The sequence below is a fragment of the Bubalus bubalis genome, chromosome X, assembly GCF_019923935.1.
Source record: "Bubalus bubalis isolate 160015118507 breed Murrah chromosome X, NDDB_SH_1, whole genome shotgun sequence".
Classification (NCBI taxonomy): Eukaryota; Metazoa; Chordata; class Mammalia; order Artiodactyla; family Bovidae; genus Bubalus; species Bubalus bubalis.
Window position 1 is genome coordinate 43933000 of NC_059181.1, and position 21973 is coordinate 43954972.

General features: G+C 40.5%; 1 protein-coding gene across 7 annotated transcripts in view; it reads left to right on the forward strand.

Moving 5' to 3' along the window:
• Nucleotides 1–2580: 2580 nt before the first annotated feature.
• The window catches only part of KDM6A (lysine demethylase 6A), a 187037-nt gene continuing 167644 nt past the window's right edge, over nucleotides 2581–21973 (forward strand). For 5 of the 7 annotated variants that reach the window (XM_006061071.4, XM_006061072.4, XM_006061070.4 and 2 more), the window contains exons 1-2: nucleotides 2582–3082; nucleotides 3303–3366. In XM_006061071.4, coding sequence (XP_006061133.1) covers nucleotides 2922–3082; nucleotides 3303–3366 — 225 coding nt within the window. In that variant the 5' untranslated portion in view covers nucleotides 2582–2921. Of the gene's footprint in view, nucleotides 3083–3302; nucleotides 3367–21973 lie in introns of all 7 variants that reach the window. The other 2 variants (XM_006061068.4, XM_006061069.4) reach the window with 1 other exon arrangement.

Below are 21973 nucleotides of genomic sequence, written 5' to 3' on the forward strand. Positions count from 1 at the left end.
ATGTGAAAGCTAGAAAGGATTTTAGAAATTCGAAACTTCCTATTCTTTTGAGGTTTTTGAATGCATATGATGGATCTGGCACTTTACCTACCTTATGGCATTTAATCTTCAAAATAATGCTGTAAAGTGGCTCTATTTTCTCAGATGAGGGAACTGAAGCTCATATTAGACTAACTTGTTGAAGGTCACCCAGCTATCAAGTGACAGACTTAGGATTTGAACCTAGATCTGCATGATTCCACAGTTCATGCTCCTTTGGTTCAATTGCTCTGCCTTCTATATGGGTTTTCAGAGCCACTTTTCATAGAAATTATTATTAAAAAATCATCTATCCTACTTCCCCATTTCTCTCTTCAGTGAAGGACCTAAACCTTAGAGGCTACATACCTATTGTACATATGATATAAACTATGCTAGACCGAAAACATTACGTAGTGATATAAGGACTGTGTTACTGTATAAAAAATATCTCATGCTTCATGATGGATGACACATATCTGTAACTGAACTAGACAAAGAGTTCTGGCTTAGAGGATAAGTAACTTTCCCAGGGACACATAGCCTGTGCAGAGAAATGATTTGCAGCCAGGCCTGCCTGACTTCGACCCCACCCACAGCATCTACTCCATGCAATTCTGCAGCTAATACCAAGTAATGATTATGTAGTGAAAAAGAAGGTTTTGAGGGGTTGGAGGTAGGCAGCCTCGTAATTCTTGGAAACAGCCTGAGTCAAGAACCACCAGCTCCCAGAAGATTGTCAAACACTGGCAGAATTTCTATCTCTGCTTGTGCAAGTCTAAGTGTGTGTGTGTGTGTGTGGTGGTGGTGCTGTGTGGGGGGAGATAGTGGTGTCAAAATCTCCCAGGCGTTGAAGGTCATCTGTTGTGAGAAAGTTTACAATAAATGTATTAATTTAGCTGTAGAAAATACTCAGCCTTGTATACTCACTCATTCAAGTAAAATGGAAGGAATACTGTAAAGCGTGGAAGAGGTGTTTTAGAGAAGGTGATTAAACATGAAGCATAATCCATATAAAACTATAGTTTGTTAAGTCTAGTTACTAGTCTCAGGGAAACAATTTAAAACTGTGTTGGTGTGCAAAATCAGTTGGGATTTCCATAGCTTCTCACTGAATACTGCTAGGATTATTGAGTCAGCACTGAATTGTCTTCCTTATATTTTGAAATCCAACTAAATATACCTTGTTTATTGGTTACGTTATTGAAAATGGAGAGTCCATGTTTATGAAGGAAACCTTGTTTTCATCTGTCCATTAATTTTTTCCTATCCCTGAAGACTGGAGGTGTGCACTGTAACAGATCTGTTACATGAAACTTATCTTATTAAATTTATCTTTTGCAAAGAGTAACAGACCGAAGGCATGTTTTCTTCTCCCAATTATACAATGGATTGAAAGGCAGACTAGTGACTTTTATTTGCATCCGAGACACGGTCAGAACAAGAAGTGTTACTGCGGTCTAGGATATGCTGTGAGGGGTAGAAAAGGGTTTTCTGGGCTCAAAGCTTCCCTGAGGATCTTAATTTTGTCTTCTCTCAGGCCTGTCTACAAGCAGTCCCAACTCTTCCCATGAAAGCCCCACTGAGATCACAGCAAAAGAAAGCAACATTCTGGAGATATCCGCTTAACAATTTTTCGTCACTGCTTTTTCTTATAATACTATAATGAACTACTGATAAAACACCAGTAGCATGGAAAATTTGGCTCCCAAGTGCTGCCAACAGACCTTTGGCGGTGGGGAGCCGTGGTCTGCGAGCCAGAGCCCCATGGGTGACTCTTCAATCCCTCTGGCCGGGGGTGAGGGGGCCTTTCCCCCTTCATTTGCAGCGCGAGCGAGGGTATCCGGGCCGGCGGCGCAGGCCTGGCTTAGGGCGGCGCCCGAGCCCCGGTGCACGGGGCCGGCAACGGCTCTCCGAGGGCGCTCCTCGCGGAGGCCATTACTTCCAGCAGTGCAAAAAGTATGCTTTCTTCGGAGGGCGGAGGTCAGGAGCCTTGCGCCGCCTCCTGGCGACGTGACCTTTAACAGGCCCTCCAGGGCCCGGGACACGCGGAGCACAGGATGCCGGAGCCGCGGTCGGGGACCACCCCGGAGCTCCTGGGCAGCCAAAGGCCGTCCATGGCGTCCTAGCTCACTGCTCACGCCCGCCGCGGGCGAAGACGGACCTCGCCCTTCCCCACCGTTCCCCTCCCCCTCCCGAGCCCGCCGCGGCTCGCGAGCTGACACGGTCCAAACCCTCCATTCTCTGCCCCACTATATTTAACTGGCACAACCTAACCCGCTGCTCCCTCTCGGTGACAACCCTTCACCCGGACAGACGGACCCAGCAGCCAACCATCGGTCAGAATTGGCGGGCCTCCTGCTCCCTGTAGGTGGTGGCCTCGGTGGGCGGGGCTCGGGCAGCTAGCAAGTTGAGTGGAGCCACGGCTGACGTGAGTCAACAAAGGTCACGTGAAGCGAGCCGGGCATTTCGATTGGCTGCACCAGCCGGGCAGGGAGGGGGGGGTCACGGCGGCGGCGTGGGGTTCGCTGTGTGACACAATTACAACAACTTTGTGCTGGTGCCGGGGAAGTTTGTTTCTCCAACGAATTCCCCCCACATCCCTCAACCCCGCACGCTCCGGCCGTTCCCGCCGCCCCCGCCTGTGGCTGCCCCTCGCCCGCCCCCGCGATGTGACCCAACAAGCCGAGCCGCCGCCGCTGCCGACCCGGGGGCTCCGCAGCCCCAACCGCCACCGCCTTCACCGCCGCCGCGTTGGGATTTTTCGTCGCTGCCGCCCGCGGCGGAGGAGGAGGTGGCGATAAAGTTGGTGTGCGGGTCCCGCGCGGAGGTTGGGGGCGTCGTTGCGGGCCCCGGCCCGCGGGGGGGTGTCGGCGTCGGAGTTGTGAATTCGCTGCGTTTCCATGAAATCCAGCGGAGTGTCGCTCGCTACCGCCGCCGCTGCCGCCGCCGCTTTCGGTGATGAGGAAAAGAAAATGGCGGCGGGAAAAGCGAGCGGGGAGAGCGAGGAGGCGTCCCCGAGCCTGACAGCCGAGGAGAGAGAGGCGCTCGGCGGACTGGACAGGTATGGGTCGCCGACACCCACCCGCCCGGTCGGCTCCGGACGGTTGGCGCCTCTCTCCGGGGAGGCCCGAGCGCGGTTCGCCTCTGGCGGCGGCGGGGCGGGCACCTGGGCTTGGCGCTCTCGGTGCCGTATCCGCCGCCGCCGGGGCCTCAGGATCGGGCAGGGATGGGTCGGGAGGGTTGCTGGAGCTCTAACGAGCCGCGTGTGTCTCTCCCCACAGCCGCCTCTTCGGGTTCGTAAGGTTTCATGAAGATGGCGCCAGGACGAAGGCCCTACTGGGCAAGGTAAGGCAGCCGCGGGCTGGAGTGCGGACACGGTCTCCCCGGCCGGCGCCCCGCTCGTCCCGGGCCCCGCGGCTCGGCCGGCGCTCATTGTGGCCGCGAACGAGGGCCGAGGGGCTTCCGGAAAACTATTTTCTGCTTTTGGTCTCCCCTTACCCCCGGATCCCTCGCTTGCTCCCTTGCGAAATCGCTCTCTCCTCTCGTAGCTGGAGGAACAGAGACGGCAGCGCTTTGGGGCCGAGCTCAACTGGGTTGACAAAACTGCCTGTTATTTTACGGCTTTTGGAGGGTCGACCGATGATCTCTCCGAGGTGCCTGTTTAGGGTCAAAGGCTCGTAAATGTGTGCGGATTTCCCCACATTTCCGACTTACTTGCCTCCCGTGGTTTTTCTTCTTTTCCTCCAGGCAGGCTGTTCGGGAAATGTACTGTTAACCCAACGTTTGGGGTTTTCTTGTGTCCCCGCTCCCAGAAGGAAAGTTGCACGTAGTTTAGGGCGGTGAAGAGTTTGCATGGGGCTGTTGACAGGCATCTCAAGGGGTACGATGTTTTACCTGAAGTTGGGTGACTTGTTTACTTTTTGAGTCTTTCTGCTCTAGAAATCTTGAAGTTACTTATGAATGTGTTTTCTCCTTGGAGTCTCGTTCCCTGTGTTTTTCACAGGGGAGGCCGAGGGAAATTCGGGGTGCAGTCTCTGTTTATTTGTGTGGAAAGTTGTTGGCACTGTCATTTAGTTAAGTAATGGCTGCTCCTGTCGGCCCAAGATGGCGGGACAGGGTGGGAGGAGAAAGTGAAGGGGGGGGGTTTGGGGGAGGGAGGAGAGGTAAACATGGAAATAAATAGTAGCGATGAATAGGCCTCTCCTTCGGAGTGTGTAACTCGGTGGGTGATTAATAAAAATTATCCAAGATTATTTGCATCTAGCATTCTTGCACCTTTCTCAAGCTTGGAAGCCGCATTCATAAGCCTAGTAAATGCTTATCAACCTGTAGCACATTTAGTTATCCATCCGTAAGCTATTGAACAAAGGCAGTGGAGTCTCGATCTGTCTGCATCAGTTTGTGTCTTTTGACCAGAATCTGATCGAAATATTTGAATGCTCGGTTCTTAATTGGGACCGTGAAACTTGGAGTGTGCCGCGATAGGTGTTGCATCCATTAAACATTTTCTTTTCTAGCTGAAATCAGTAGCTTTGCATTTGATACCTGGCTTTATTGTTGCAATTGAGAAGGAAGTTTGAAATAACTAAAGCCTTGCATTTTATTCTTAAGTTGATTAAAAAAAAAATACGGTTATCTCGAATTTTTGTCTGCAGTTTGGAGTCACTAATTCCTTTTATCTGTAATTACACTTCTGTTTTTGTTTCAAAGTAACTTAAGTGTAAGGGCTTTCGAACACAATAATGACCCAAAAGCTAAACTGAAATAATCCTTTTCAGTAAGCTCAGTCCCTTTGATCCATAGAGAAAAGTTGAATTAAACTTTGACTATGTAGGTATTAATTGGCTTCATTAAAACTATCGCCGGAAAAATGAATAGCGACTAGCTCTGAAATGATTTAAGCATAAATGATTTAAACCTTGAAATTTCTTTTCAACCTGCGTATTTAAAATATTTTACTTAAAAATACTTTACTGTCAAAGTTGTCATTCCAAAAGATTAAGGAAAATATTTAAATTTAAGAAGCATTGTATTTTGGAGTGATTATCTCCGGTCTGGTAGGGGGTTGGTAAAATGGTCCGCAAATATAATACATTTGAATAGTTTGGCCAAATCTGTTGTTTTGGTTAGGATAATGAAGAAATAAATGGAATCTGATGTTATACGTGGATAATGTGTAAAATGCTAGTTGATTTTATGTCTCAGAATGCTTGTATTTAGATGGATTCACAGTGAGTGGATCGTGCTTAACATTGTATTTCAGATTGTAATATTGATCTGTAGTTATTATGCACTACTGACTTTAAATTGTAAAGTAACATTTTCAAGTATTTGTGAAAATGTGCTTTACTTTCTTGATGTTTGACTGCAGTAACATAAATGAGAAACTTGTGAAGGTTCATTATATTTTGTGGCAGAATGAAGGCTTCATCAAATACTGGGTAATTTGATAAACTACTAAGTATTTTGTTGAGCTAAAGGAGAAAAAAAAATCTTCATTACTTCAGACCCCATGCCTGTGAGGTCCTATTTGGGTCAAGACTCATTAGCCTTAACATTAAAATAAAACATTCTAGAGTATGTGCTTGCAACCACAAGCAGTTCTTGGTTGCATCTTTGTGAGCTTGAACATAACAGTGAAATGTGTAATGTAAAGCTTGATATTATATGATCTCTCACCATGAGTTTGAATTGGATTCTGAATAGAATGGAATGAATGAGCTGGAATCTTGATATAGGAAGTATTGAATTATTTAGTTTCATCCATCTTTTGAACAGCCCTGGTAAACAGTATGTTTTTTTGTGAAATGTTGAGCTGTGTTGGTTTCAGAATTCTTATTCCCTGAAAGTCTTAAAAATGAGAGCTGGCTTTTCTTTGTTGGGGTAGGTTCAGGCTACTTACCTAAGGGCCGATACTGAAATTAAATAAATCACAGGACTCTCTTTAGCTATGATTTTTGTCATTACCCCATCTGGCCGTCCGCCCATCAAATTTAGTTGGCACCTTGTATAACTTTTCTTTCTGACAGAAACTTAGCTCTTACTACTTGCTTTTAACATTTATTCATATACATTATTGAATATTCTTTCAAGTTTTTAAATTAGGTTTTAAAAAAGGTTGACTCTTGACCTAAAAGATTTGGAAAGTTTAAAACATTTACTAGTAAGTATCTCTTCCTTTCCCCCGAAGTTTAAAACATTTACTAATAAGTATCTCTCCTTTCCCCCGAACTTGTAGGTTCCTTTTCTAGTTGGGAGGATACTTTATCCAAACTGCTTTCTTTTAGTAGCTGAATGCATTTGTCAGACTAATTTATATTGGAGTCATTGAAAGAATTTCTGTTTGAATGATTTCCATTTGATATACAATGCTTGGGGGTTTGGATTAAAGAGAAATTAGTAGTACAGTGTATTATTTTGTAGTAGTACCTTTAAAATATCTTTAAAAGATTGTTAACAGCAAGTGGTTGCTTAATCAGAGTTCTTGAAATATAGCATGATCTTGACCAATTTTTTCTTTAATGCTGACCATCTTTTGGTATCATAATTCAAGATTCTTCTTTTTTTAATTACAGTGTGGAGTTACTGAAAAGTAATTAAGAAGTGAAACATTTTAACAGGAATTAACTATGGTGACTTAGCACATTTTAAAAAATCTTTTGGGTTATTCTTGTTTTCAGTTAATAAGGATTTGCGTTAAAATACATGTTAATATAGAGCATGAATATATTGATAGTGATACTACATTTGTATTTGTAGTAATTATATAGTGCTAAAGGGTTGGAATCTTTTGTCAAGAAACTATGCTAAAATATATAGTTATTCACTTTGAAGTACCTTTATATCATTTTTAAGTTTGTGTTAAATACTCTTCTTGGGATTTTTTTTTTTTTTTTTGTAATTCTTTTAATCAATAGATTATGTAGAATACCTGGAAGTAATCTCTCCCTCATTGCAAGCAGATTCTTTACCGTCTTAGCCACCAGGGAGGCCCATGGTGGCTAAAATGTATGTACTTAAAAAAATATGTACTTCTTTTTCCTAGGAGATAATTAGCATGAAAATAGTTGGAATTTAAAATTCCGGGGGTAGTGGAAGTAGGTTAAGATCCATTAAAGCATATATTTTCCTAAATTTGGTTTGCTTGCATGTTAGTGACTAAGCTACCACTGTGGTAGTGCTCAGTTGTGTCCGACTCTTTGCGACCCTATGGACTGTAGCCCACCAAGCTCTTCTGCCCATGGGATTTCCCAGGCAAGAATACTGGAGTGGGGTGCCATTTCCTACTCCTGTGGATCTTCCCAACCCAGGGATTGAACCCACGTTTCTAAAGTCTCCTGCATTGGCGGGCAGATTCTTTACCTCTGGCGCCACCTGGGAAGCCCAATGTATATGGTAAGGGAAAATTATTAGGTCAGTTGTAGAAGGTGACTTTTTATACTATAATATTTGGATGTTGATACTTAAAATTATATTCTATGTATGTGTTTTGTTTGCTGGCACTTTTAAAGGAATATATTCATTTCCACCGCTAAAAGAGATGAGTGTTTGGGTTACAAAAGTAACCGCAGAATAATATCACACTTCTCTGTTTCAAAATTAGGTTTTTAATTTGATGCATCTTATAAAAGTATTTTCAAGTTTGGAAAGTTGTCTTGTAAGTTATAGTCATTGTTATTTACCTGGACAAAGTCTCAGGCAATTGCTATACATTTCCTAAGATTTTGATACATTTCTGGTAATAAAGCTATAGTAAGATTATAGAAAGTGCTTGCTTATCTGGCCACACATTAGAATTGCAGGAATATATAAACATGCACTTAAAGTTCTGAATTCTTTCCCCTCACCGGATAGCTCTTTTTGTAGAATCAATTACAAATTGAAATGACACGGGAACATTTAACTGCCACCTCTGTACATTTCAGGTTGTTAAAAACTGTGAGAGATGAGTTTTTGTGATGTAGGTGGTAAAGTGGAATGGTGGGCTATGCACTTTGAACCAAAGTGAAGGTTCAGTGCTTGGCTAGCTACAGAGTAAAAATATCTTTTTATGACTTGATTATGTAACATTTAGTTTTTATTTATGTAATAATAGTATTATTTTGCAGATTTGAAAAAGTTTACTTTTGGTTAAGCTTACTTTGAAACTCATTGTGATGCTTTGAACTCTTTGCAATTGATGTTAATGAATTAAAACACTGTGAATTAATATTTTTGAAATGTATCCAGAGAACTAATTTATGTTACAAAAACACCACTAGGTTGTCAAAGAATTGAAATGGTGGTTATTTAAGGCCCACATGTATTTATTTGTAAACTAGTTAATTAATGAAGTTTAATTGAGAGTCCCTTGGACTGCAAGGAGATCCAACCAGTCCATTCTGAAGGAGATCAGCCCTGGGATTTCTTTGGAAGGAATGATGCTAAAGCTGAAACTCCAGTACTTTGGCCATCTCATGTGAAGAGTTGACTCATTGGAAAAGACTCTGATGCTGAGAGCGATTGGGGGCAGGAGGAGAAGGGGACGACAGAGGATGAGATGGCTGGATGGCATCACTGACTCGATGGACATGAGTCTGAACTCCGGGAGTTGATGATGGACAGGGAGGCCTGGCGTGCTGCGATTCATGGGGTCGCAAAGAGTCGGACACGACTGAGCGACTGAACTGAACTGAATGAATACATGATCGACAGTCTTATGTACTCATATCAAACAAAGCCTCACATACAATTCTATTAGTTTTCTCTACTGGTTTGTAATTTGTCAATGGTAAATTAAAGCAACAAATATTTGAGTACACTGAACACAAGTCGTCTATGCAGGAAATATGGAGATAATGAAGATATTCCTTGTTTGCCTTGAAAACTTACAGCTCCTAAAGGGTGAGATAAGTATGAGGAGGACTATCACAAAAACATCAGTGGTGGTAGGAAAGTGGAGTATCCTGAAGGTTTACGATACAGGTCAATTTAACAATTTACAAGTTAGAAAGGCTTTTTTTTTTTTTTTTTTTTGGCCATCCATAAAAACAGTGATTAGCAAGCATGCACAAAAGCAGTCACAGGAACCTGTTTGTGAAGCTTAACGGAGTACCAGTGTCTATCAAGGGCCTTGCTGGAAAGGTGCTTTGGTGGCACCTGTTACATGCAGTGTTGCCAGCAGTAGACATTAGCCCCAGAATCACCCGGTCAGTGGTGGAACACAGGGCTGGATGGGACTCTTCGGCTGTGTGCACTGTGGACAGTATTGGGATCCTGGATTTGCTGATTCTTAGGCCCTTTTATGCAAAAGTGGAGATGCCTTTTGCAGTGTTTTGAGCCAAGCCACATTAACTTGAATATCATTCACTGCACTAATGAAAACTTTTCTGACATTCCTTATGCTTCCTAACACATTCTCCTGACTAAAGTAAAGGCAGGAGAAGCATTGGCTTTATAGGGTGCTGTCCTGGCTTCTGTCTTCCTCAGGTCTCTTCTTTGTAGATTTAACTATTCTGGACTGTATATTCCTGATTTGGGAATTTCAAAAGTTAACTAAGAACCCCTGAATTTTAGATTATTGGAGTTAACTTGAAAAATTATCTAATAGTTGCTAGGTTAAAATTAATGAAAGTGCATGAGACTTAGCATATCCTGATATATTTCATTTTTTTCTTGAAACATTTAATGAGAATTTATATTATGTAACATATTCTGTATCAGACATTTAAAACTCAATTATTTCATTAGTATTTTACAATACATGAGTTAAATGGGGAAGGGGTGTTCACATTTGTGAGATAATTGCACAATGGCTTCTGGGCTAGCTTGATTTACAGACACCCTTTTCCATTTATCTGGTCATTTGTTTCAACAAATTATGTACTTTGAACACCAGACCCCAGTAGAGAAAGACAAACCAGGCTCTTAGCTCCTCATACCTGGGGACTCTTGTAATCTGCACCTTCTTTCCCTAGATAGGTAGTGCTGGAGATGGGCAGGACATTGATGGCTCCCGCAGAAGCACTCCTTGCTTTCTTGGATCCCCATTTTCAGTTTACTCTTGGGGCAGTTGTGAGTTCAGTTTCAAAGTTCTACCCGCCATTGGGCCTTAGTAGAATGTCTCCTATTAATAGGATTGGGCTTGTTTCTTGATTGTGTTTATTGGAGATGGTATTTCTTGACTTTCTTTATTAGCAAGGCATCTTTTAATTTTGTTTAGGAGCACATGGTTTAAAATCAGATTTTTGCTTTTAGCAGACGTTCAGACTGTCATCTGCTGTGTTTTCTTTCACTCTTTTCTTATTTTGTAGTAATGGTTACCTTTGTTATGTAGTTCTTAACTTGAGATCCTTGAATGAACGTTCATGGGTCAACTTAAGGAATTTTCTGACCAAGTTTTGGTAAGATATTCAAGGAGTAGTTAAATAATAATCATGTTTGTAGTACAAAACAGCCCTAGGTTGAGGAGGAGGGGAGATTTTAAACTAGATTTCTCTGCTGTTGTGAGTTTGTATTTTAACCTTAGATGTGCATTACCTTAAAAATAAATAAGCACGCTGATAATGAGTATACCAGAATTATATTTTGACTGATTAAAGATGGGTTTTATACTAGCGTGTGTATAGTTAGAGATACCTGTCAAGTCTTTTTTGTCAGGTTAGGATACTTCTCATCTTCATGGGCCTTCAGTCAGGATAGGGGTAAATGAAGTAGAGATGTGTATACTGTTTGGTCCTATTTCTTTCTTTCCTCACCCTCACCCTGGTCCTGTTTCTTTGCATTTATTTACATGGCTGTACTCTTTCTTCATTTTGATCTTTAGCATCTGTTTCATTGATGACTTTATTTTGGGGTCTGATTTGGCCCAGGATGACATTTGGGACCTAATTAAAAACTATAACCTGGAAGGGTGGGAGTAATTCCTTATTTAGAGAATTTTAGGTTTCTCAGCCAAATTATGGGCTGTTTGCCACTTCTGTAAGCTTTCACTTATTTTCTCTCACTCATTTCTTTCTTTTATTTTATCTTTATTTCTCTGCATTTCTAAAACAGTCATAATTCTGTTGTGAATGTGTCCTTGTATTTTTGTGGTTTAGTCTGTGTGGTAGTATTTTGTCTGTTATAATAAATAAAATATACTACTACTAAGTTTATTCTCATGAACAAGGTTGGGCTTTGTTGTAGTTAAGCGTATTATACTGGCTTCCCTGATGGGTCAGATGATAAAGAATCCGCCTGCAATGCGGGAGACCTGGGTTCAGTCCCTGGGTTGGGAAGATCCCCTGGATGAGGGCATGGCAACCCACTTCAGTATTCTTTTCTGGAGAATCCCCATGGCAAGTGTAGTATATAAGATCTAGTTTATTTTAATTTAGAGCAATGGAAGGAACCACTAGATAAAGGACTCTTAAGATAAATTTATCTAAGGAATCCTTAGATAAAGATAAAGGATTGTTTTCCCACTAGATCTATTGTATTGTGTTCATTGGATCTTTTTCTTTAAAAAAAAGAAAACAGTGTATTAGAGGAAAGTTTCAGTATTTTGAAAAGCAGAGAAAATCAACCAGTCATCACCAATCATTACCCACCTTCAACAGTTTTCAGCTCATAATCTGTCTTGTTTCATCTGTATTTTACCCTGTGTTGCCATTATCGTGAAGGAAATCTCTTAATCCATAGATATTTCAGCTTGTCTCTGAAACATAGGGCTTCCCTCATAGCTTAGTCAGAAAAGAATCTGCCTACAATGCCGGAGACCTGAGTTTGATTCCTGGGTTGGGAAGATACCCTGGTGAAGGAAATGGCAACCCACTCCAATATTCTTGCCTGGAGAATTCCATGGACAGAAGAGCCTGGCAGGCCACAGTCCATGGGGTTGCAAGAGTCGGACATGACTAAACAACGACAGTGACTGAAACAAAGCCACAGTGCCTTTATTACACATAAAAATGCCTTGTTTATTTATTAATTTTTGGTTGTGCTGAGTCTTCGTTGCTGCATGCGGGCTTTTTCTAGTTGTGGTGAGCAGAGGCTACTCTTTGTTGTGGGGCATGGGCTTAAAATAACTTCTTAATATCAAATATGATTGAGTCTTAATTTTTTTGCCTTATGGAAGTTAAGAATTAGTTGCTTGGGAAATAAGTAGCAAACATATTTAGCTGAATATATGTGAATTTGTATTATAATATTGTGGTAGAACTTTGTAATATTAATAGATACAATACATGATAAGAGATAATTTTTTTCGAAGAACTTGGTGAATCTTGGTTGTTTGAGTCTGGATAGTTTATTATTATTTAGGGACAATTTATTTTTAAGATAAAATAGTTAAGCATTTTAGGTTTTAGAATTTCAGGTGTCAGAATGAAAACCAGAAAAGCTTTTACTTTGCTTGATTGGTTTGCAAAATATTTGCTAAACTGCTGTGAGTGAGGGACTCTCCCAAGTCCTGGGGCAACAAGTAAGACTTGGCCTCTGCCCCTGCAGTCTGTGGAGAGAGATGGACAGAGTGACTATTTGATATTGTAAGTGCTGTAATCAAGGTGTATATATAGAGTTCTTTGAGCTCTCAAATGATGGAGCAATTAAAACATTTAAAACTTTTGATTGTAGGTAGTTTAAACTATCCCTACAAATTCGCAACGTTTTGGAGCAGTTAGTTTAGGCTGGAGAAATGGGTAAGAGAAACTGCAGAAAGATGTTACATTTTGGTCTTGTTTATCAAACATGAATAGAATTTGAGCAAGAAGAATAAGAGGGCAGAGAGTTAGAGGTATAAAGTTGAATGGTGTTTGGGGAATTGTGAATAATTTATTGTGGACCCAGAGAGATTAAGGTTGTCCTAATGGGATAGGTGATTGCAGCCATGAAATTAAAAGATGCTTACTCCTTGGAAGGAAAGTTATGACCAATCTGGATGGCATATTAAAAAGCAGAGACATTACTTTGCCAACAAAGGTCCATCTAGTCAAGGCTATGGTTTTTCCCGTGGTCATGTATGGATGTGAGAGTTGGACTGTGAAGAAAGCTGAGCGCCAAAGAATTGATGCTTTTGAACTGTGGTGTTGGAGAAGACTCTTGAGAGTCCCTTGGACTGCAAGGAGATCCAACCAGTCCATTCTAAAGGAGATCAGCCCTGGGATTTCTTTGGAAGGACTGATGCTGAGGCTGAAACGCCAATACTTGGCCACCTCATTCGAAGAGTTGACTCAGTGGAAAAGACCCTGATGCTGGGAGGGATTGGGGACAGGAAGAGAAGGGGACGACAGAGGATGAGATGGCTTGATGGCATCACCGACTCGATGGACGTGAGTTTGGGTGGACTCCAGGAGTTGGTGATGGACAGGGAGGCCTGGCGTGCTGCGATTCATAGGGTCGCAAAGAGTCGGACACGACTGAGCGACTGAACTGAACTGAATGGGATAGGGAGGAGGTAATTGAGCATGTGGCCCCCATCATTGTAGATCATAGGAAGTTTTGGGGAGTCACTGAACTCAACTCTCTAATCAGGGGAAGTGACATGACCAGGATATTATTGACTCCAGTGAGAGGGATAAAGTGGAGAGGAAAGGGATCCAGTTGTTAAATATTGATGGATAGATAAGACTACATGAATTTTAGAATAGAATTCTGCTGCTGCTTATTAGATGTATGATCTTTGGGCAAATTATTTTATCTTTCAGAGGCTCAATTTTCTTATCCGTAAAATGGAAGTGGTAATAGGTTTCTGTCAGGCTATAGCATTTTGTGTTAGGGAAAAAAGAGATGTAAAGTGCCTGGCAGTAGGTAGGCCTGGTGTGGAAGGAGCTCAGTACAAGATAATGTTACCACCTCGGAAAAGACAATTTTAAAAGTGAGTCTATAGTTTAGGAAAGGGGTGGGGGAGACAGAGGCAGATTCGAGATCTCTTGAAAACACTGTTCCTTGACTTTCCTAACATCTGACTACTTTGGCTTTCTGCATCTCAGTCTGCTTTGCAAGGAAATTCTGTTCTAGATCTTTACTCTGTCTGCTCCCAACTTGCATGTATGCTAGACTGAACTTCATTACTTTACCTGGTATCTTGAAGACATCTTAAACTGAACATATGCATGCTGAATTTATCTTTGGTTTTGATGTTCCCTGTCTTAATAAGTGGCACTTATCATTTCCCTTGCCAGAAACCTTAGAGCTGTTTTTAACTCCTTTTTTTTCTTAGCAAGTCCTAATAGTCACCAAATCTTGACATTTCTACATCTTAAATTTCAAATCTGTTTGTTTTTCTCCATCCTCGATGCCACCATTCTAATTGCAGCCATGATCCGATCTTTGACTTTTGAAATACTTGCATGCAGATTTTTTTGAATAGGTATACTTGGAATAGTGCAAAATTGTAAATTACATAGAGGAAGTTGCAGTAAAAAGAGAATCTCCCACACCATCTCTGGGTTATATATTTCTTAATCTCAGGCAGCCACTGATAAAAGCTTTGTTGGGTAACTTCATATTTCAACACATACAAGTATATTCTATTATATATCTTTTTCCCACACAAATGCTGCTGCTGCTAAGTTGCTTCAGTCGTATCTGACTGCGTGATCAGAGACAGCAGCCCACCAGGCTCCCCGTCCCTGGGATTCTCCAGGCAAATGAGACCATACTATATTAAGTTGTTAAAATGCTTTGCTGCTTGCCATATGAAAATATTACTTGTTTTTATATTGAATTGTCTTGGACTTGAGAGTTCTCTCATTCAAATAGTGAGATGTTGGTGAGGAGGTTGGTTTGGTTGATTAAGTTACTTTGAAGCCCTGTTACGACTTTTATATATGGTATAAAAGGTAGAAATTCTTCAACTGCAAAAGTTTTAATTGACAGTATGTTCACATATCTTTTCCTACGATAGCAGTTGCTTAATTTTATATGCTGTGAACTCAGTTGAAGTAATGGGCAAAATTTGCCTTCATATTTTGATTTTATTGGTACGACTGATTCTGAGGCTCCGTGAATACTGATTTAATTTACTCCCTGAATGTTTAAAGAAGTAGCCATAGTTTATACCACTTAATATCTTATATTTGCAGGAGTCTTGACTTATTCTTGATTTTTATTATAGAAAAAGAAAAATAGGTAAACTTGTATTCTTGATTAGTCATAAACAGTACAGGGCTTCATGTTTGGTTACGGGCCTCCCTGGTGGCTCAGACGGTAAAGAACCTGCCTGCAATGCAGGAGATACAGGTTCCATCCCTGGGTCAGGAAGATCTGGAGAAGGGAATGGCAACCACTCCAGTATTCTTGCCTGAAGAATCCTGTGGCTAGAAGAGCCTGACTGTCCATGGGGTTGCATAGAGTCGGACGTGACTGGGCAATTAACACTACTAGTATCTTATTTTATGTAGTCACTCAGTCGTGTCGAACTCTTTGTGACCCCACAGACTGTAGCCTGCCAGGCTCCTCTGTCCGTGGAGTTCTCCAGGCAAGAATACTGGAGTGGGTTAACATTCCCTTCTCCAGGGGATCATCCTGGTCCAGGGATCAAACCCAGGTCTCCTGCATTGCAGGCAGATTCTTTACTGTCTGAGCCACCAGGGGAGCTCTCTAGTGTGTTACTAACTTGTAGCAGAATACCTTTGTTTTCATTATATATTGACTGGTGGTGGAGTTGGAATGGTGGTACTTTAGTTTTTTGAGGTTATTAACCATTTGAGGGCCAGTGTAGCTGTAGACATTTTGTATATGATTTTGGAGAGTGTGTGGTTTCCTTTGAAGCCCGACTGTGGACTCCATTGTTTTCAGCTATTTAGTTTTCTCTATTCTTGGGTAGAAGTGTTAACAATAGGAGTGTGCTGAGAAGAATGAAAAGCGTTAATACCACTGGATTGGTTAGGCTTAAATGCCATGGTTTATATCACACTGTTCTGTGGTGTTCCATGATCACTGCCCATATTCTCTCAAATTCTCCTCTGCTGATTACAAGGGTGCTAGGGGAAGAGAATGTGAACTGATCCTAGAGAACTTATTGCTCTAACTGGAAAAATTGTTGTAAGCACATGCTCCCTTAACATAGTTAATAGGCCTTAGAATTGTTTCTCAGCCTGGGTGTTCAAAATACTTGCTTGATTGGGAGGCTGTGTGATAAACTGAAAAGAACAGTGGATCAGAAAACTGAAGACCAGTGTTTGAGTCTGCTGCCTACTTTGTCAACTTGCTTAATTTTTATGGTCCCAGTTTCACCGTCTGTTAAGATGAAGGGCTACTACTACTACTAAGTCGCTTCAGTCGTGTCCGACTCTGTGCGACCCCATAGACGGCAGCCCACCAGGCTCCCCCGTCCCTGGGATTGATTACGAATTTCCAAAGTGACTGTCTAGCATCAGAATTCTAGGTGGTGGTTCATTTGAATTTTTAGGATTGATTCAATTTTGGAGATTTTGATCCAAAAGGAGGGCACAATGGAACTTTGTTCTGGATTGTAATTTTCTTTGATTTCAGCCTCAAGCTTTTAAGACCAGAGAATTGTATGTTTTGGTTAGTCTAATATGATAAATTATTGTTAGTCTTTGATTGATTTGAAAGTTAGCCTTATTTATTAATGGTGTTTTGACTTCTCCAAACTACTACTTGTTTATAGTTGAAATTATTTCTTAGGTCAGATCTGATGTTTCTAATTCTAGAACATGGGTATAATTACTGTGTGTTTACCTGTTTATTAGGAGCTCATGACAGGGCTAAATGAATTGTCAAGCATGAATTGATAAGAAATGTCACAGTAAATATATACTATTAGGTACAGACATTTGGGTATTACAGATAGTAAGGCCCCTCAGTTGCCCTAAAAGTAGCAAGATTCCAATCTATTGACTTGAACTTTTATTGTTGAATTTGGCTCTGTGTGTGTATATGTATGAGTATATTGTGATTATATGTTTACTCTAAGCTTGCTAGTCAAAAAGATAGGTCTGAAGTTTGTACCTTAGTTTCAGAGTATAACTCTTAAGGAGAAACTTCTTCTGTAACACTTTTTCCAAGTGTTTATCTATAAATGGATAGATAAGTGGGTCTTCTGTCATTGAAGATATTCAAGTTTGCTCATTGACACTACTTGGCCAGAATGTTGTAGACGGCATTCAGACATCAAAGGATAATATTTACTGTTATCCGTAAAGATGATTCCACCCTTAGTCAGGATTCTGTGAAAAGAGGTAGCTGGATTCTGAACGTTTGTTTTGTTGGATTCGGTTGTCCTTACAGAAGTGGACAATACCATGACTGATTCATAATCGAGTGTATATATTTCTGTAAATGGCAGTTTTTTTCTATTTGCTTTTTAAAAATTGACTGTTTATTTAGAAACAATTATAGATTCACATGCACTTGTCAGTAATAAGAAATCCAGTACAATGTCATGACAAGGATATTGTCAAGATACAGACCTGTTTATCACAAGTATCCATCATGTCCTTTAGAGCCATATTCACCCCCCCACCCCCAGTTTCTAACCCTTGGCAAGCACTGATCTATTCTGTTTCTATAATTGTGTCATTGAAAAAAAGTTATATAGGTGGGATCAGCGTATGTATCCTTACGTATAGTTTGTTTCTCTGTGTTATTGATGTACCATGGTTTCCTTAACCATTTACTTGTTGAAGGATACTTTGAGTTATTTTTAGTCTGTGGCTATTGTAAATAAAGTTGCTATGAACATTTTTGTAGAGGTGTTTTTGTGAGCCTAAGTTTTTCTGGGATAAATGTCCAATAGTGCAGTTGCTGCTGGTTGCTTGTTTAGTCTTATAAAAAACTGCCAAATTGTTTTCCAGAGCAGCTCTACCATTTTACATTCCCATCAGCAGTTTCCACCAGTGTTCTAGCTTTGTTGTACCCTTCCCAGCATTTGGTGTTATTGCTGTGTAGTGATAGCTCGTTGTAGTTTTAATTTGCATTTCTCCAAAGGCTAGTGATGTTGAATGTCTTTCATGTCCTGATTTTCCTTCTGTATTCAGAAGGAAATATTCACCTCTGTGGTGAAATGTCTGTTCGTGTCTTTTAGATTATTGATTTGAGACCTTTCTTTTTCTCTGATGTACAAATTTAGTACTTTATATTTTCATTTCGGCACTGCTTTAGTTGTGTCCCACATATTCTCGTATTCTCGTATTTTCATTCAGTTTTATGGGTTTTTAAATTTCCTCTTCAGTCCTTGGAATATTTAGTATTTAGTAGTGTGTTACTCAGCTTCTGAGTATTTGGAGATTTTCCTGTTTTCACTGTCACTGATTTTTAGTTTTACTGTGAGTGACTTTTTAGCTTGATTCTATTATGATAAGGAAATTTACTCTGTATAATTTTCATTCTCTTAGTTGACATGTGTTTTATGACCCAGGATGCGGTCTATCTTGATGACCCTTCCATGTGTGCTTAAAATGAATGTGTATTCTGTTGGATGGAGTGTTATATACATGAGAATTCGATCTTTTTGGTGGATTTTATTGTCCAGTTCTTCTATATGCTTACTGATTTTCTGTCTAGTAGTTCTACCAATTAATGAGAGTGTGGTATTTCTAGATTTCCAACTGTAATTGTGGATTTGTCTGTTTTTCCTTTTATCAGTTTTTACTTCTTGTACTTTGAAGGCTCTGTCATTTGATGTGTACGTAAGTTTGTCATATCTCCTGGTGGGTTGTTCCTTTTATCATTATGTAGTGTCTCTTTTGCTCTTGCTAAAATTGCTAGTAATTTTATTTACTCTTAAGTCTACTTTATTGATAATAATATTGCCACTCTTGCTTTTTTTTAAAAAAAAAATCAATATTTACATGGTATGTCTTTTTCCATACTTTACCTTTACCTGTTGTATTTAAGATGAATTTTTTGGGGGGGGGGGGAAGTACAACATATTGTTAGATCATTTTTAAAAAACCACTCTTCCTGTCTCTTTTAATTGGTATAGACTGTTTATACTTAAGGTAACTGTTGATATATTAGAACTTCAAGTCTGCTAGTACTATGGCTTGTTCCTCTTTCTGGTTTCTTTCATTCTTGCTGCTTTCCTCCTTGTGGGTTATCTGGATATATATTTTTTGATTCCATCTTGATTAGTAGTGTTTTTAAGTGTATCTCTTTGTATAGACTTTTTACTGGTGGTTCTCGGTACTGGAATATTTATATGTAATTTATCACTGTCTTCTGTTGTGGATGTTTTACTACTTCCAGTGAAGTGCAGTCCTTTACTTCCATTTAGGTACTTTTGTCTGCCCTCTTATGAAATATAATTTTAAGTGTTTTCTCTTAGTAACATTGAACATCACACCAGATGGTGTGATAAATTTTGCTTCAACCAGCAAATATGATTTATGAAACTCATGCATTGTATAATATTCTTATTATACTTACTCATGATCTTATATATTCCAATGTTCTTTTTTCCTTTCTGAAGTCCCAGCCTTCTGCTTTCATTTCCTTTCTATTTAGAGAACTTTTAAAGTCATTTTTTTCAGGATAATTTTATTTTCTTCATTCCTGAAGGATATTTTTGCCGTATATAGAATTCACAATGTACCGTTCTTTTTCTTTTAGCCATGGAAAACGTGCTATTTTCTTCTATTCTCTGTGGTTTCAAAATCAGAAATTTGTTGTCATTAGAATCTGTGTTCCCCTGTAAGTAATTTATTGTTTTTTTCTGGCTGCTTTCAGTAATTTTTCTTTGCCTTTAGTTTTCAGAAATTAAGTTACGATGTATCTTGGTGTGGATGTCTTTAGTTTTATTTATCTTGGTGTGGGTTTCTTTCATTGAGTTAATGTGTTTCACCACAGCTTGGAATTTTTTAGATAATATATTTTAGAATACTTTTAAAATCCCACCTTCTCTTCTTCTGGGACTCTGATAAGAATCTTAGCGCTTCTGTTTTTGGGTCCCTGAAACTCTGTCCTCCACCCCCAGTTCCCCAGTCCATTTTTGCTTTTAGGTTGGCTAAATTCTTTTGATCTGTTTGCTGTGTCTGTTGTCTGACACTTCCATTCTACTGTTTAGCCTGTCCAGAGAATTTTTATTTTGAGTATTATATTTTTTAGTTTTGTTATTTCCACTTGGTTCTTTTTAAAACAACTTTCCTGAGACTTAGCATTTTCTAATTTGTTTCAAGAGCAGTTAAAATAGCTTGTTGAAGCATTTACGTTGACTAAAACCTTGGTCAGACTTATGATGCAAGGCAGGACTGGATTCACCATAATTGACTCCAGCTCCCCAGAGGTGAAAACCTATTGGGCAAATTTGGTTGTATCTACTCAAACCACCCATAAACTCACCATTCCAAATAACTTAACTTTCCTGCATAGTCGGGCACCAAGGTGCCAACATTAGTGAGATCCACCACATCAAAATTGCCAACTCAATGGAAGGCTCTTCTAGTAGGCAGGTTACTATCACTGGTTCTGTTGCCAGTATTAGTCTGGCCCAATATCTAGTCAGTGCCAGGCTTTCTTCTGAGAACGGCATGGGGTGCAGCTGGAACAGTGTAGGTTTACTTGTAACTCTTTCTGCTGTTTCCCCATGATCCAACTGTGTAATTTCTGGTCAGTGATTCCAAGTTTTAGATAAGTTGTAAGTGTTCAATTTCTGCACAACTTTATCATCCGCTACTAATTTAAAAATCATTCTCTGTTCAGCTGTTAATGCTGGAATCCATATTTAGTTTTATAAGCTTCTCCCTATTTTTAGTTTTGTTTGGGGGTTTTGGCTTAGGAGTTTTATCCCTGTTTGTCGATAAGAAATTTAAGAGTGGAATGTTAATAAACTTCAGTGTAGTTCTGTTAATGTCAAGAATTTTAAAAATGGATTGGTTAAATAAGATCTTTGTCAGATAGTTTATCAAAAACTTGGTTCATCTCAGTGTTGAATCTGTTGTTTGTTTTCTCTGCATTCACTTTATAGTTTTCTGGCTTTTGGTATGGTGAGTGATTTTCAGTGGTATCCTGGACATATTTGATATCACTTTATTAGAATTCTAGATTGCGTTCTATTTTTATAATAGGTAAATGCCAGGACTGGGTGGCTGTGTAGATTCAGCTTCTGACTGGGCCCTACTGACAACCACCCTGGGAAAAGTAAAGCAGTGACTCATACTGTCTTGGTATAGACTGATGGGATGCAAGTTCAACAGCTGCCTCACTGATAATCTTCCTGACAAAAGTTGGGCGCCAGTTTACACCCCTTTGTTGCCTCTGAGTAGGGGGAGTATAAGAACAGCTTCCTGATGAGTCATGCTTCTCAGCAAGAGAGAAGTAGTGGAGGGCTAACTCACAGCACTCTGATGCTGCAGAATGGAGCATAAGCTCCCCACTTGGTACCACTTCCCCTGAGTTGATGCCAAGTGGTGGTGGTGGTGGGAGCTCATTTCCCTCTGGGCACCTCTGGCACCCAGAGAATGGGTGAAGTGGATTGTTGGCTGCGTCATCTCTTGACTTCTTCATTCAGTCTCACTGCTGGTTGGGTGTGGAGGTTCACCTTTCCACTAGTCCCTGCTGACACCAGGGATGGGGAGAAAGTGGACTGCTGACTGGCTCCAACTCACAACACTTTGTTCAGTCTCGTTGATGCCAGATAGAGTGCTGGTTCAGCTCTTATCTCGTTCTTGCTGATACCAGGTGTGTGTGTATTCCAATGTAGTGGTGACCAATTCTGCCTCACACAGCTTTTTGGGTGGTGGTTTCGGCAGCCCAGCTTGCTGTTGACCCCACTGACACTACCTTAAATGGGTGAATCTGAGCACCATTGGGTGTGAAAAAAGATAAGCTGTCTTTGAGTTTTGCTGTAACCCAGCACAGGAGTATTGGAGCCACCCCTCTGGTTCTGCAGGGCCTGAAAGATCTGCTGCTGCTTTCCTCATCCATACCATCTTGGCAGGGGAACTGGGGATATGTGAGGGATAGAAGATCAACTGCCTGTTCTGTTCTGCCAACACTATCCTAGTAGGGGACTTGGGTTGACACCACC